This window comes from Poecilia mexicana, unplaced genomic scaffold (assembly GCF_051168715.1).
Source record: "Poecilia mexicana isolate PSO_F unplaced genomic scaffold, ASM5116871v1 scaffold_12, whole genome shotgun sequence".
Lineage (NCBI taxonomy): Eukaryota > Metazoa > Chordata > Actinopteri > Cyprinodontiformes > Poeciliidae > Poecilia > Poecilia mexicana.
This window is the reverse complement of record NW_028263381.1, coordinates 8,847,651-8,863,067: the sequence shown is the minus strand read 5'-3', so window position 1 is coordinate 8,863,067 and position 15,417 is coordinate 8,847,651. Positions and strand designations below refer to the sequence as shown.

The 15,417-nt window shown below is 41.1% G+C and overlaps 1 protein-coding gene across 1 annotated transcript; it reads left to right on the top strand.

Annotated features, from left to right (window-relative positions):
- The first annotated feature begins 792 nt into the window (after positions 1-792).
- On the top strand, positions 793-13,724 carry LOC106931073 (prostaglandin G/H synthase 1). Its single transcript, XM_015009016.2, has 11 exons — positions 793-962; positions 1,137-1,220; positions 5,032-5,148; positions 6,763-6,903; positions 6,986-7,129; positions 8,487-8,668; positions 8,782-8,865; positions 9,156-9,402; positions 10,162-10,448; positions 11,641-11,788; positions 12,985-13,724. Exons 1-11 carry the CDS (start codon positions 956-958, stop codon positions 13,329-13,331), a joined length of 1,788 nt encoding a protein of 595 aa, XP_014864502.2. The 5' UTR covers positions 793-955; the 3' UTR covers positions 13,332-13,724.
- The last annotated feature ends 1,693 nt before the right edge of the window (positions 13,725-15,417 follow it).

Here is a 15,417-nt window from a genome sequence, read left to right as displayed (position 1 = left end):
AAACTTCTCCGAAGATGACCGTCTGTTTACAAGTGAGTCAAATGATTAAATTTTATGAGTAAGGCTGGAAAATGTCAGCGGAGGCATCCATATAAAGAAAAGCAAATTACCTCCAAAGTGACCTAACGTTAAGTCAAGTAAAAAAAAAAACCCAGATGTGTTACTTCAAACGAGGAACCAACAGATTACACATAAAGATGCTAATGGTTTTCCAACAAATGTAAATATTTTATCTATTGAGATCTGGCACGCTGACCTCTAACCCATAACGTTGGTCTGGTTTCGGTCACAGATAAGCCCAGCAGCATTTCCCAACATTCTTCTGCAAACTGGTGCCTGGTTTCTCTGTTTTACACAACCAGCACACTCCTCCACCTCTGGCAAAGCGGTGCTGCTGGCCAGCCTCTAGTTTCGAGTTGTTCCCATTACTTAGACTACAATCTATTTTACTGTCTTGCTGGGTGGTGATAGATTGCTGCAATGATTGCAGTTGCCAGACTTTAAGGTAGGAGTTTGGTTTCCTGAAGGACATGTCAGATTGCCTTATGTTTTTGGTTTTCACATGCACTTAGTTGATGTAAGGTTAGTGAATAATTGAGAAAATGTTTGTAAAAGTGCAGTAAATGGGAATCTAAAAAAAACCCCAAAACTTTATTGGTTTATTGGGCAATAAATAATTTTCCAGGAAGAAGGGGTGAGACTCATTACATTCCACCAGCAGGAGGCAATAAAGAGCGGCCACCTTTCTGTCTCTTCCCATCTGATGGGAGGTGGTGGGACAGCAGTTCTCAGAAATGGGAGGCGACCTGTTGGACAGCTAGTCCAGTTGCTCTCACTCTGTCCTTCAGCTGCTGAGTCTCCTTCCTCTGACTCTCATCCTGCCTGCTGTATTATTGCACCTCTCCTGCTGTTTTTATAAATTGGAATGACATCCTCCTGAACTGAGGCTGCTGTAATGAGAGGTAAGCGTATGCAGCTGCAGCCCCCGTTTGTGCCCCTCTTGTATCAGCATGCATTAGGATCTCAAGCTATGGTCAGTGTAGTTATTACCTCTATTTTCGCCATGTGTTGAGTTGTTAAAACTGATTTAATCCTTTCTTTTCTCTCTCTCTACCTCCCTCTCTCTCTCTCCAAAGCCTCTATCCTTGGATCAGTTTGTGCTCTTCTCTTGCTCCTGCGGGAGCCCGGATGCCGGGGAGATGAGGTTACGACCAGCACAGGTGGGTAGGAGGTTAGTGGGTTATAAACCCACGATGTTAGTCTCAGAGGAGCTTCGGAAAACACACGTGGAGTTTAAAGCGGAGCTCTTGTTTTCGTGATCCCTCTTGGTTTTGTCAGTTCTTAATCTGAACATGGCAGGTTAGGTTGGTGTGGGGGTATCAGACATTCCTGGAGCCAAGAAAACAAAGGCATGTCTTGGCAGGTAGAGAGTCCTGCTGTTTTAGCGAGCATCAGATGCAGTTGCATGTGGAAGTTTGACGCAATTTTCTTTTTAAGCTTTTAAGAAAGATGAAAACCAAAGGGGGGAAGGTTCTGATGTTATGATTGTCGTCACAGAAGGATATCTGTTCAAAAACCAACTAAGTGGATAATTCTGAAATTAAAGCAAACATGATTCTGGTGCTATTTAAAAACATCACTGAGATTGTCGCTGAGAAAATGTTGGTTTCATGAATAGTTTAATTTTCTTTTGAAAGTTGAAATCAAAAACAAAAGGAAAATCTTTTTCATCATCTACTTATCGTCATTTGTTTTGCCCTGACTTAATCTGATGTGATCCAATCTGTAAACAGAATCACTGCATTAGGAATTATGGAATGTTTAAATGAAAGTTACTGCCAAGCAAATCAATCACATGCAAAACTCTGACAGCGCATTCTCTTAAAATCTTCTAAATAAACAAATAAATCAATAAAATACCTCAGGCCAAATAGTCATAAATCTGAATGTCATTCATCCAATCACAATACAAGCACAATTTCAGCTTTTAGCAAATACTCGGTATTGGGGGGAAATTCCAAGTATTTGTTCATCTTAGTCAGACTTTTCCAGTCCGTCTTGCACGGACACATCCCCCTCTCACGCCTCCTGTGCCATCTCGCTCTGGATCGTTTTACCTGGAACAACTCATCTCAGAAGTTTGTGGTTCATTCGTGTTTGTGGTTCATTTCAGGTCAAGCTAAAACAAGATTCGAATCCGTTTTGACCCGAGAAATCAGATGGTCTTCGGTCGAGTTTATATAGCTGTCAGGTGTGATTCCTGGTTCTGATAAGGCTCAGAGAGAGGGGTTATGGTGGCGGCGTATCTTTGCATGAACAGTGAACTGCATAAAACCACCTTCACAGAACGTAGGAAGTGTTTGGATATTTCATGGTTCACCACCCATCTCTCACTGTGAGCGTACCTACAGAGTCATGCAGTGTGATGCAGAGCCTTAGGCAATGATTTACAAAAGTCTCCGTCATCCCACAAAAAGCCTGTGTGAACCAGTTAATTTATGCCACAGAAACTCGATCCCCTCCTCTTTGTTTCTCGCCTTTCTTCTCTCCACGGACAAACAATGCGCTTTTCATGTGGGTTGTGTTATGCGCCGCCTGCTTCACTTGACTTGTAAAAAGGAAAGTTAATGATTATTTCTAAGTGTGTGTTATCTTCCGCTACATTAAATCCTCCATCAATCTGCAGCTTGTCTGAATGCACCGACTGGTAACAGTAGGAAGCTGTTAGGTAACGCAGTCTGGGTGCCGGCGCCACTGCAGCGAACTAATCAACTCATTGTGTTGATATTGTTTGATTCGAAAGAAAACTAAAGTGGGGGGAAAAAATAAATAAATTTTGTTTCATGTGTGGGAATGTTGTGTACTGTTCCAAGGCAGTTGTGCAAAGATGAGCGTGAGTGGGCAAATGTTTGGCTGCGGCATAGCTGTTGAGTTTGTGCTTCACATAAACCAAGTAAAAAACAGAAAGAAACATTGAAACTTACGGTGGGATGAAGTGTTTATACCCCTTAAACTTTTTTTTTTTTACTAGATTACAAATGTATGCCACATGTTTCAGATTTTTACATAAAAAAACTTGAAAACCAGTAAACCATTTTCATTCAGTTTCACGCATACTCTCAACCCCCAGAGGTTTGTGGTTGTAAAGTAATAGTCGTAAGGCTGTCGTCTACCTGCAGGCTGAGGGAAGATTTTCAGCCATGAACCTCTGCACATTTCTCACGGTAAAAACGTTTTCTCGCCGTCTGAATGGCAGAACTTTGGTTTAGAGGTCTATAAATTACAACCGATTTGAATCTGAGTTAATGTTACATGAGACCCAGTCATGATTAACTTGGCGAGTTTACAGTTTGGCTTAAATAAACAACAGGAGAATAAATCACATCGTTTTATAACATTGTTTAGCAGACGTACTGTAGTTGGTTTGTCACAGTTTATCATTTTCTTCTCTGTTTGCAGTTGTCAGACATGATGTGTAAGAAATGGTCTACAAACCCCAAAACCAAATAAATACGTTTTAAATCAAACTAACTTCTGACATCGCTGTGTCCAGTTTTCATCTTGTACTCTTCTTTGATATCGTTTATTCATTAGAAATTAATGAAGTTTTCCCTTGAAATAGTCTTGGCTTTAAATGAAGGCGTTCATGTTTGCACAAGTATGTTAAAGAAGCCATCCAATTCCTTTTAAACACCGATTTTAACCGTACTTTTATCTGATTTTGCACACAGTTATTGTTCTGTTTTCCCGCACGGTCGAGATTGTCTTACTAGATTACGAACAAAAATGTAATTTAATTAAACTAGGGGACAAAAGGAAAGTCAGAGTGCGATCCTGTTGAGGGTTAAAAGACAAATCCCTGAAGCTCATAAGACTTCACATCTGTCTCCGAAACATATCTGCTGTGTGTGAAGTTGGGAGCGTTATGGCAGGCTTGACCCGAACAGATGGTGCTGTAGGAAGTAAGTTAGTGTCAAGTAACGAGAACTGCTCACATGGAGAGAGGCAGCAACAACAGTGCCTGATTTCTGTTCCCCACCCTTTGGCTTTATGTGATGGTTCGAAAAGGTTTGTGTGTTTATCATGTTGCCTTATTTTTGTGACGGAAAAAAGAAATTGACCATGATGAATCTTTTCAAAAATAATTCCCACCTGTATTGTGTCAAGTGCGCTCCAACCTCGGCATTCTGTGTTATTTGGTTTGGAGTATCAGCATTCCACAGCTTGACTTGGCAACATTAGGCTTCCCACTTTTTTTTTTTTTTCCAGGGTTGATTTCTCTCTACCACTGCCCTCTTCAGGTGACGCTACAGATTTTCCAGCGATTGGTGTTGATAGACTGACATTTCCTTTAATTCTGGTGTAACCTTTTTTTCTGTGTGTTGTTCTTTAACTTGCATATCACTTCCACTTCACTAAACATGACAAAAAGTTTAGTTAGTGAAGAAAAGTGATCCCAGAGCATGATGGTACCGCCACCTTGCTTTACCATGGATTTAGTGGGTTTTTTAGTGATGTGGTGTGTTGTTAAGTAGGTTATTTCTATAACTTGAGCAAATGCAAAATGTAGTTTTCAAAAGATGATCTTGTCTTTTGAGGGAATATAGCTGTACAAACAAACCTGTCTACAAACTGGACTTTACCTAAAGCTGCAAATGAGCAAATATCAGGAAAATCCCACTAGAACAGCTGGACTTTATTTACCCTTAATTACACTATGTAAAGTTGACGGCATGCACGCAAGAATGAATCCTGGAAAGGACTCAAAGGGTGGTCCAACAAAGTTTTACTTATGTAATCAGTTTACTGCAGCTTTTAAAAATGTGTTTTTTTGTTCATTAATGCAGCGTGTTTGTCTCAGAACGGAAAGATTTTTGAAATAATTTATTTTGGTTAATTATGTTACAAAAACTTGGCCTTTTTGGCAGCAGTGTGTGCCAGGGACTGCTTATAACCACTGAATGAGTCACCTTCTTTTTTATGACCAGATGGGAGAGTTTGTAACTCAGGTTTTCCTCCTGTTTTCCACAGTGAACCCATGCTGTTACCTCCCGTGTCAGCACTGGAGCGTCTGCGTGCGCTACGGCGAGGACAAGTATGAGTGTGACTGCACTCACACCGGATACTACGGAGAAAACTGCACCGTCCGTGAGTCGACTCATCTTCAAAAGGGCCTCCTCTCATTTCCTCCGTCGTTATTACACTGCTCAGGAATTCAAGACCCGTGTTTTCTCCAAAGAGTCGCTTACGGATCAAGATGGATTCTTGTTATATTGCAACAAAGCTCCCTGGCTCACGGAGTCGAAGCCGTCCTTGTCTAGACCAAATATTTGGGGAAAATCTGGTGAAAGTGCCAGCAGGAGAGCAGCTGGATCAGAAGTTAATCTGTTGATTTCTTCTGCAGAGGCCTGAACTGGTCTGCTTCTCATTTCCACGAAACAGTCACCCTGCTGTGGTTTGCAGTCAGGGGTTATGCAAACTCTGAGTCTGACAGACATTTAAAGTGCAACAATTACTTTTAATGGTGATGCGGGGGGGGGGAATGAGAGGAAAGTGAGGAAGGAAAAGACCAGCAGAGTTAAAGGAGCCGGAGGAGAGGGGCTGGGTGTGAACGTCTACATAGTTTTTTTATGATCTGACTTTTCGGATGACTTTCCCTTAATGTTTCCGGGAATCCTGGCCCATTCTCCCTCAGAAAACCGGTGGAGTCGTGTTTGCAGGAGTCACTGGTTGCATATACCATTTTTACAGCCATATTTTCATACAGTATCCTTTATCATAAAAGAAATCACATCCTTTATGATGTGATTTCTTTTATGAAGAGCATCACACACACACACACACACACACACACACAATGGAGAACGGATGCCGTCACACCCCTCACTTTGTATTTGACAAGGGAGGGCTAGGAGCTTCCCTCTTTTTCCTCCAGATGTAGCGGCTGTCATTATGGCGGAGCACGCAATGCTAACTGATGTCAGACAGGAAGACTTCAGTCTGACTTCAAAAAGGAGAAACTATGATGTGGCATTTCATACAGTGAATGGAAATACCTCATTTCAGCTGCAGTATGTTACAAATCTCGGCACATGATCAAAGGGACCGCAGCAGACATGTAGGAAATAACGTTTTGGTTTTTTGTTGTTTTTTTTCGTATGTCACATTTTGTAAGTGTCTGACTTAGGTCATTATTTCATTATTATTTGTAGAGCAGAGACAGACTCCACACTGATGCTTTTTAATAAGGAGAGCACCTCAGCAGACGCTCTGTGCCGCCCGACGCACAATGCTAAAATAAAATCCTTTGATTCATGTTCCCTGGGGTCCAAGATGGTAGATAAGTTTAATTCTTGTAACAAAGTAATCTCCTCATGAAGGGCAGGATTCCCATAAGTTACATTTTGGTGCTTAAGAGCCCTTGGGAAAACATGCCCAATGTTGATCTTGTGGTTTGAAGGCGTTTTATCTTTTTGACAGGGAAATCCTGGATTCAGGATTTGTAGCTCAATAATGAGAATGAGTTACCATGTTGTTAGACCCAGTTTATGAAGTCGGTGAATGCAGAGATGTGGGTGGCCTCAGCTGTTAAGGCTTACAAAGGCCCCTGATGGACTATGACATAATGACTCAGCTACGTAAAGCACATTTCCTCTCCACATTCCCAGTTGTTCTCATTTACACTGAAATAAAAAAATAATAAAAAGTGGGTTTACTTCCTCTTTCCCCCCCCCGCCTCCCTTTTTTGCCCCCTCATCATAGCTGAACTTTGGACGCGGGTGCGTCGGTTCCTCAGGCCCAGTCCAGAAGTGGTGCACTACATTCTCACCCATTTCCACTGGCTGTGGGACATCATCAACAACACGTTCTTACGGAACGTCCTGATGCGGCTGGTTCTGACGGGTCAGATGATCGTTTAGACAGATTCGCTGGGGTCACGGAGCACAGCATTTATTTATGCTAGCTCTCTTCCTTTTGTCAACAGTGAGGTCCAACCTGATCCCCAGTCCTCCCACGTTCAATTCAAAATATAACTACATCAGCTGGGAGTCCTACTACAACCTCAGCTACTACACTAGGATCCTGCCGCCTGTGCCTGAGGACTGCCCCACGCCCCTAGGGGTCAAAGGTGAGGTCTGAGGCGCTGAGGACTGTCAGCAGGAGTTTTATTTTTAATTGTTCATGCACGCTGTTAAGTTGTTACACATGCTCTCTGAGTTTGAGTTGATCGGACTGTCGAGCAACTTTTAATTAGTAATTGTGTGATATGACATGTTGGAAAATTTCTCACCTTTCTTTCTTCAGGTGGTGAAGAAAAGAGGACAAGGCATTCGAGTACAGCAGATTTGTGATCAGGAAATTGCCATATAAAAGTTTCTGCTGGTCTAAACTTGTACATATCAAGAATTGGAGCGATATTTAAGAAGTTTAAAACAACTGGTTTTAAACTTGACATCACACAAAGTGAGGGGTTGTAACAATTCAACTGGAAAACAGATAAATGTGTGAGGGGAAAGGCCAGGGTGTCTTGATATGCTCACTATTGAACTAACACTTTGCTGAATAATCATTCAGTTCGTTTTCAGCATTCAGTCACCTTGAGTTTTTATTATTTTAAATCTGACTAATTCGAAATAAAACTCAGCTGTTCTCGTTGGATTTTAAATATATATATATATATATATATATATTACCCTGTTTGCAGCCTTTTGCAGAAATTTAACAAATCTGAACAATTGTTTTCAGCAAAGTTGGACATCGAGATTTGGAGAAAAAGTGGGCCAACGGTGACGTAACAGAAACTGGATACTTTTCCGAGATTTTTTTGAAAAGGAAAGCAGGAAACTGGTCAGGGAGGCTTTCAAGATGCCAACATCAACAAGGAAAGAGCTGCAGGATTTTACATAAAGGACTATTTGTGTTGGACATGTGATAAAAAAAAAAAAATGTCCATATTTTCTATGGACTTGCCAGGGGTTATGAGAACGAAACATATTGCTCAAAAAAAGAAAGAAAAAAAAATAAATCCAGGCCTGACTAAAATCTCCCAGCACCTTGTGAGAAAATGTGTTGGCTCACCTTGAAGTTATGGGACACAATTCCAAAAACTACAGTGAACATCACCTTAAAAACATCACATCCAAGGTGAAACCGGGGTTACTTCTCTTCAGGTGAAATTGAGAGATTTTTTTAAGGTGGATGAAGTTATGAATTTCTCCAAATGTCAGTCAGATTGATCCTAAACCTACAGGAAGCAGATTTCACAAGTTTCCGTTCGGATGTGTGCCTGAAAAACCAAGCATACATCCAAATCTAGAACAAAAACATAGCTGACAAGAGAAAAATTAAAGGCTCGTGTATAGAAGTCTCTGAATGAAAGATGTTTTCACAATCTCACCTATTTGAAGAACTTTAAATGTTACCAATAAATGTATGTTTGTGTGTGACGTTTTGTGTTTTTTTTTTTTCTCTCTCAATTCATTCAGGCAAAAAAGGCCTCCCGGACCCGGAGGTTTTGGTTGAGAAGCTGCTGAAAAGAAGGACATTCAGGCCCGACCCTCAGGGCTCCAATATGATGTTTGCTTTCTTTGCTCAGCACTTCACCCACCAGTTCTTCAAGACCTACAACCGCATGGGTCTGGGCTTCACCAAGGCTCTGTCACACGGGGTCAGTCCGCGAAAAATAACAAACCTTTTAGAAAGTATTTTAATCCGATCTTGGTCAGCTGTGTGTTAAATTTCCCTCCTCTTAATCCGTGTTTCATCTTGTTACTTGTGCAGGTGGATGCGGGCCACATTTATGGAGACAACCTGGAACGTCAGCACAACCTCCGGCTTTTCAAAGACGGAAAACTGAAATATCAGGTGAGACGTGCGGCGTTGGCTTTAACACATGGAACAAGATCAGAACAGAAAATAATAGTTTCAGTTCTCCAGTTGCTTTTGCATCGAACCAATAAGATAATGTCGTGTCTTTTAACACATTCAGGGCAGTGTTTTCACTTTCTATTTGTCAAAATTATTTTTTCCTGATTCTTAGCCAAGTACAATTGATCTAAAAAAAAAAGCCGAACAACGGTCATGTCGCCAGAAACAGGGAAGCTAATTACCAGACATGGACCGTGTCATAATTAATTCCTGTTTTTCTCCATCAGTTGGTCGATGGAGAAATGTACCCTCCGTCTGTAGTTGATGCTCCCATCAGGATGAGCTACCCTCCCGGGGTGCCGGCGGAGAGACAGATGGCCATTGGTCAGGAGGTGTTCGGGCTCCTTCCTGGTTTGGGTTTGTACGCCACACTGTGGCTCAGGGAGCACAACAGAGTCTGTGACGTCCTGAAAGCAGAGCATCCGACCTGGGACGATGAGCAGCTCTTCCAAACGACCCGCCTTATCGTCATCGGTGAGCTCGACACTTTTGAAGACATGTTTATTCTAGAGTCTACATGAATTATTCACGTATAGAAATTGCTCCTTATTCCTCGAATGGCACGGACGTGAACTCTTTTGATAATTATTTATTGTTGGTGTGATTAGCTCAGAATGGTCAGTAAGAAACACAGACTGTGGATTTTGTTTGCAGGATTTCACCATGTGCACGCCGGTGTTAGGTGTAAAACATTCATTTTCAGACTCTGTTGCTGGGAAGAGACTTGCCCACCTTTCATTCACAGCCTTTAAATGCATCAGTTCTTGCCTGGAGGCAGCTTTCTGTGCAGTTAGCAGAGACTGAACCACCTTTCCTGCTCCTGGGTGAGAACCAAGCAGCGAGCAGGATGTGCTTGTTCAGCAGTTTGTTTTTTTTCTCCAACCCTGGTTGTCAAGGCCTGCATGTTTTATGCGTTTTCCTCCTCCAGCACACCTAATTTCAATTTAAGTCTGATTAACATGTTTTCCCTGAACTCCAGTCATCTGAATCGGGTGTGTTAAAGCAGGAAATATTTAAAACATGTGGGGCAGCGTGCCCTGAGGACCAGGGTGGGGAAGCACTACTTTAGAGTATTGTTTTTTTTGTTTTTGTTTTTTCATTTTATGTGCTTTTGTTGTCAGTTTTCACAGTGAATGTACAAAATTAAGCAGAAGATTTCAAACACATAAAGCTACTATATTAAATCCAGAGTGCAGAACTTGCGGTGCCCATCACCGTCCGTCTGATTTCCAGGCGAGACCATACGGATCGTGATAGAGGAGTACGTGCAGCACCTGAGCGGCTACCTGCTGCAGCTCAAGTTCGATCCCACCCTGCTCTTCCACTCCCACTTCCAGTACGGGAACCGCATCGCGCTGGAATTCAGCCAGCTCTACCACTGGCACCCGCTGATGCCCGACACCTTCCACATCGACGGAGACGAGCTGACGTACGCGCAGTTCCTCTTCAACACGTCTGTCCTGACACACTACGGCGTGGAGAAACTGGTGGATGCCTTCTCTCGGCAGGTTGCCGGCCAGGTAACGGCGATCTGAAGGAAACGTCGAAACGACTTCCGACTGGTTTCCTTAACTCTTGACCACATTGCATAAGAATAAAAATTTTTAAAAATGTTTTTTTTTCTTGTTTGCATCATGTTTCTAAGCTCCTTTTTTTCTGCAGACTGTAAAACATTCTTAGGTTGTTTGTAGTGGTTGTACACAACGTGTAACATTTTAGTTTGTCTGCTTTTGTGTGACAGCAAGTCTTGCAAGCAACTGAGATGCTGTTGGACGTTAATTCATTGTTTCCTGTTTTGCTGCATTATTACTAATAATATGTTGACATGATGTGTAAAAAAAAAAAAATGGGTGTTGAAAAAGTTGTTTTACTTTGTTGGACATTTCCCAAAGTAAGCCTCAAGAGGATGCCAGATCTCATACGAGTGGATCCTGGAATGTTTTCCTCTGCTCAAGAACAACAAAACTAGAACGACGGTTTTTGTATGATATGCATCTCTGCATCTCACTGAATAATTTATTAGGCACAGATAATGACAAGTTGGGCCAGTCTTCAGGACTGTCTTAAGCCTTTGTTCAACAAGGTGTCTAAAATTAAAAAATCCCTTTGGAGATTTTTGGAGTGGCTGCAGCAGATTTGTCATCTGCACAGACATCTTCCATTCCATCACACCGTAAATATGCTCTGTTGGATGGAGATCTGGCAACTGTGGAAACTCATAAGGAAATCAGTTGGAGGTCGTTTTTATCTTGTGGCATGATGAATTATCCAACTGGAAGCAGCAATCGGCAGATCCATAGACACAGTGTTGGCTGCAGGCTATAAACAATGCTGATACTCCGGTGTGCCAAGAAAAATACCCCACAGTTTATTGCACCACCCCTCTGACGCTATCAATAAAATCTCATGGTATCCAAATATGATTTGAATGTTAAAGGCACTGATACCGTTCTACCAATGGTTAGTATGTAAATATAAGCTATACATTTAAAAGTATTTTGGTTTTAATGTAAACCAAATACTTGACTTGCATAATAAACAATAGAACAGGATAAAACTAAAATTTCACTGACAAATAGTTCAGATTTTGTTCTTATACTTTTTTGTTTGCTTGTTTTTTTAGGGAAAAATAATGCGGAATAAAAGACTTGCAAGAAGTAACTAAGCAATTCATTTACAATTGTACACATTTCTAATATTTTTAATCTGCAGATTGGTGGAGGCCACAACATGAACGCTATTGTCTCCAAAGTCGCCGTGAGAACGATAAAGGAGTCCCGCGAGCTCCGGATCCAGCCTTTCAACGAGTACAGGAAGCGTTTTAACCTCGAGCCATACACATCATTCAGAGACTTCACCGGTAAGACAGACGGCTGTTGTGAAACCCATGCAACTCCAAGTGCAAACTACCTGGAACTAGCCTTGCAGCTTTCTGCGAGTCTGTGAAAACACGCGCAAAAGGCTGTTGACCTACAAACCGTAGCAATAGGAGAGATGAACCGTTAGGATTTTATGTTAAGATTTGATGAAAAAATCATTTGGAGACATTTTGTCTTTGTTTCAAATAGTTCCAGAAACGAGGAAGATTTATGGCTGAATAAAAAAAAAAAAAAACTCTGGCCACCATAGTCAGGGTCCAAAATATTTGAGGGTGCATAATATGACAGTGCTCTCTTTGAGAGGCCAGAAAAGGTCAGACTCAGAGCAGCAGCTCCCTTGATTTCATGTCTGAAAGAGTGTGTGTGTGGTGCTGCAATGCTCAGAGCACCAACGCCACACATGCAGCTTTGAAACTTTGTTCATGGGGAAAAGCCAGGAAAAGCACATAAAACAAGTGCAATGGAGCATCTGCCTTGCTGCTAAATGCTCCGGTAATATTATAGCCTGGCAACAAATAAAAAACCAGGTTTGAGTTTCTTTCATGCGTCATATTTGGGGAAGGATTGAAGAAAATCAGTCTTCATTTAATGTCAATGGCCGGGTTTGGGATTTGACCTGTGCAAAGGAGTTTTTCTATGATTGTGTTGCTCTGACAGCTTTTTATTGTACTCCTCAAACACTTTCTGTCACATTACAAGTCCCAGCTTGTTTTAATGGAACTAAAACCAGCAGTTCAAAGTGATGCTAACTTGTAAAGTAGAAGGAAAATTATGCTTTATTTTTAAAATCTTATGCAAATAAAGGAAAGCTGACTTTTTTTTTTTATGTAAGCATCAGCTTTCCACACCTCAATCTTTGCTCTTTCTTCTTTTCATAGTTGCTCAAGTTCAGTCAAATTGAATGAAGAGCAACTCTGTTTTTTTTTCTTGATAGCTTTTCAATTCGATTTGGGTCTGGACTTTGACTAGGGCATTCTAGCACATGATTGTCTTTTAAGCTAAACTATTTTAGAGCATCTTCTTCTGTAGCCTTCTGAAGCGTTACATATTATACTGATCTGGCACCTTAACATTCACACATCTGTCAGATTGACATATTTACTCATCTTCCTCCTACCGTACTATCAGTGTACATTTTAAGTGTTACTTCTGGTCCTTTTTTTTCCCTTTTTTGCAGATAACGAGGAGATAGCCAGCGCCCTCGAGGAGTTCTATGGGGATATCGACGCTCTTGAATTTTACCCCGGGTTACTGCTGGAGAAGACTCGACCAGGGACGATATTCGGAGAAAGCATGGTGGAAATGGGCGCTCCCTTTTCCCTCAAAGGCCTCCTGGGTAACCCCATATGCTCCCCAGAATACTGGAAGCCCAGCACATTCGGAGGCAAGGTCGGCTTCGACATCGTGAACTCGGCCACTCTGAAGAAACTGGTGTGCCTGAACTCCCGGACGTGTCCCTACGTGGCGTTCAGTGTTCCAGCAGAGGAGAAACCAGTCAGGAAAGAACCAAGCACTGAGCTATGACCATGTGCAGATCCCCGGGGAGGGGGAGTTTTTTTTGTTTGTTTTTTTTACACCAGTTGGCTGCACAAAGCAAGCAAAGATATCAGTTTGGAGAAAACAGCAGTGCTTGTTTTAGCAGCACTACAGATCTTTACAGAGCCCAGTGCTCTGTGTGAAATCCAACTCTCCTGTTACTAAACTCGCTTGCAGCGCGTCCCACACTTGAACGATCACATCAATGAGGAGCCGAACATGTGTTTTTTATTAAATGCTTTCTGCCTACAGACTGAAAAGTTGTTGAAGTTTGGACCGTCCAATAAAATAGATATGTATTTGTTGGTACATGGTTTATTTTGGAATAAAAACTATAGCCACTTGATGTGCTGTTATCCATGAATAAAGATTGGAAGGTGACATCTATTGTTCCCTCAACTTCCATTTACTGAAAGCACTGAATCAGTATTTATTCTGGCCTGGAGTCGTGATGGGAACGGAAGCCTCTCACAATAACCGTGGGTGTGGGTTTAATGATTGGTCACATTAAACACCAACGTTACATTAAAGGATGGAAAACACTTTAGGAAACCATTTGCGATAGATAAAGGTCTTTAGAGACAAAGTGATCTATTGAAATCTTAAGACAACACATGCTCATTTTTATAGGATGTTTCTCTACCATGGCTGAAACTGTTTTGTTTTGTCTTAGAGCGGAGCTGAGTCAACACAAATCTTGTTACTGGCACCATGCGCCTTTTGTAAGAACATATAAAGGAAAGATCTGGATGTGTGACTTGGTTGCAAGTAGCTCCTACGCAGACGATTGAAGTCTGGAGTTTGATTTAAGCGTTTCCAAGTCTGGAGAAGTGAAGATAAAGAAAAATATATAAATAGAGAGAGGGAGAAGAAAAATATTTGTATTCAAGACATTGTCAAAAATTCGTCTTTCAACGTATTCTCCCATCCATCTTCCTTCTTTTCTGTCTTGTCTCCTTACTTCCTTTCTTGTTTCCCTTTTTCCTTTGTTCATTCTTTTTTCTCCTCTTTATTTTTCTATCCTTCATTCACTCCTTCCTTTTTACTTACTTTCTTTCTTTATCGTCTGCTTATCTTCTTCATTCCTTTTTTATTTTTTATCCCTTTCTTCCTTTGTTCTGCCCTGTTTCCTTTTTCTTTCTGCCTTTCCTCACCCTCTTCCTTTATTCATTTATTCCTTTCTTCTGTCCATCTGTTTTTATTTTTCATTTCTATTTTCCCATGTATTTTTCTTTTATAGCCGGGACACTTTAGAAATATGTGTCATAAATTCATTCTATCCTTTGTATTTTTACTTTTAGCATAAGAGTAGTAAGAAAATATCCACGTAGAGGGGTTTATGGTCACATTGCCCTCTAGGGGTGAAAGCTCTAACTACATGTAAAGGTTGCAGCAAATTCTCATCCCACAACGTCAACCGTGTTGCCTTCAAGTGCTTCCAGTAAAGTCTAAATTACATGCAATTAAACAGTTTTTGCAGTTTTGCTTTACTATAGTGGGGCATCTATTAGAGACTATCTCAAATGTTCTGTGGAAAGTTACTGAAAACTGTTCAGGAGTAAACTTTTGAGGACATTTGAGAGTAAAATGAACTTTGAATAAAACATGTCAGGAAAAAAAGCTGTTAGAATCGTCCCATGTGACCCGATTTATGTCTATGAATCTAATTCTTTCTTGAAGAAACGCCTGACATTGGCAGCATTGTCTTTCACGATTAATGACCTTTGGAACAAGACAACAATACATTGCTAGTTCAACCAAAACAAAGATAGACATAAAAATTGTAGACATCACCCCCCATCCTCCCAATCCAACCCAAAGCAGGATCCAACATTTTTGAAAACCAAATGAAAGTGGAACATTTTGGGTGTTATTGTCTGTTAGCTCAGTTCTGATAAATATTAAATCTACTTCCATTGACATAAATCTGTTTGCTAAAAAGTTGAATATGACTCTTCATAAAAATGACGTGTATTTCTGGAAGTAATAAATTTTGACTGATGTTTTGTTGCAGCCCTAATCCTAATGTGGAGAAAAGTAAGCAGCTTTCTGACTGGCAGTGAAATATTCTCTG

Coding starts and splice junctions, on each gene's coding strand:
- LOC106931073 (XM_015009016.2), top strand. Junction 6,904..6,985: donor GATGCGGCTGGTTCTGACGG/GTCAGATGATCG, acceptor TTTTGTCAACAG/TGAGGTCCAACCTGATCCCC. Junction 11,789..12,984: donor ATCATTCAGAGACTTCACCG/GTAAGACAGACG, acceptor CCTTTTTTGCAG/ATAACGAGGAGATAGCCAGC.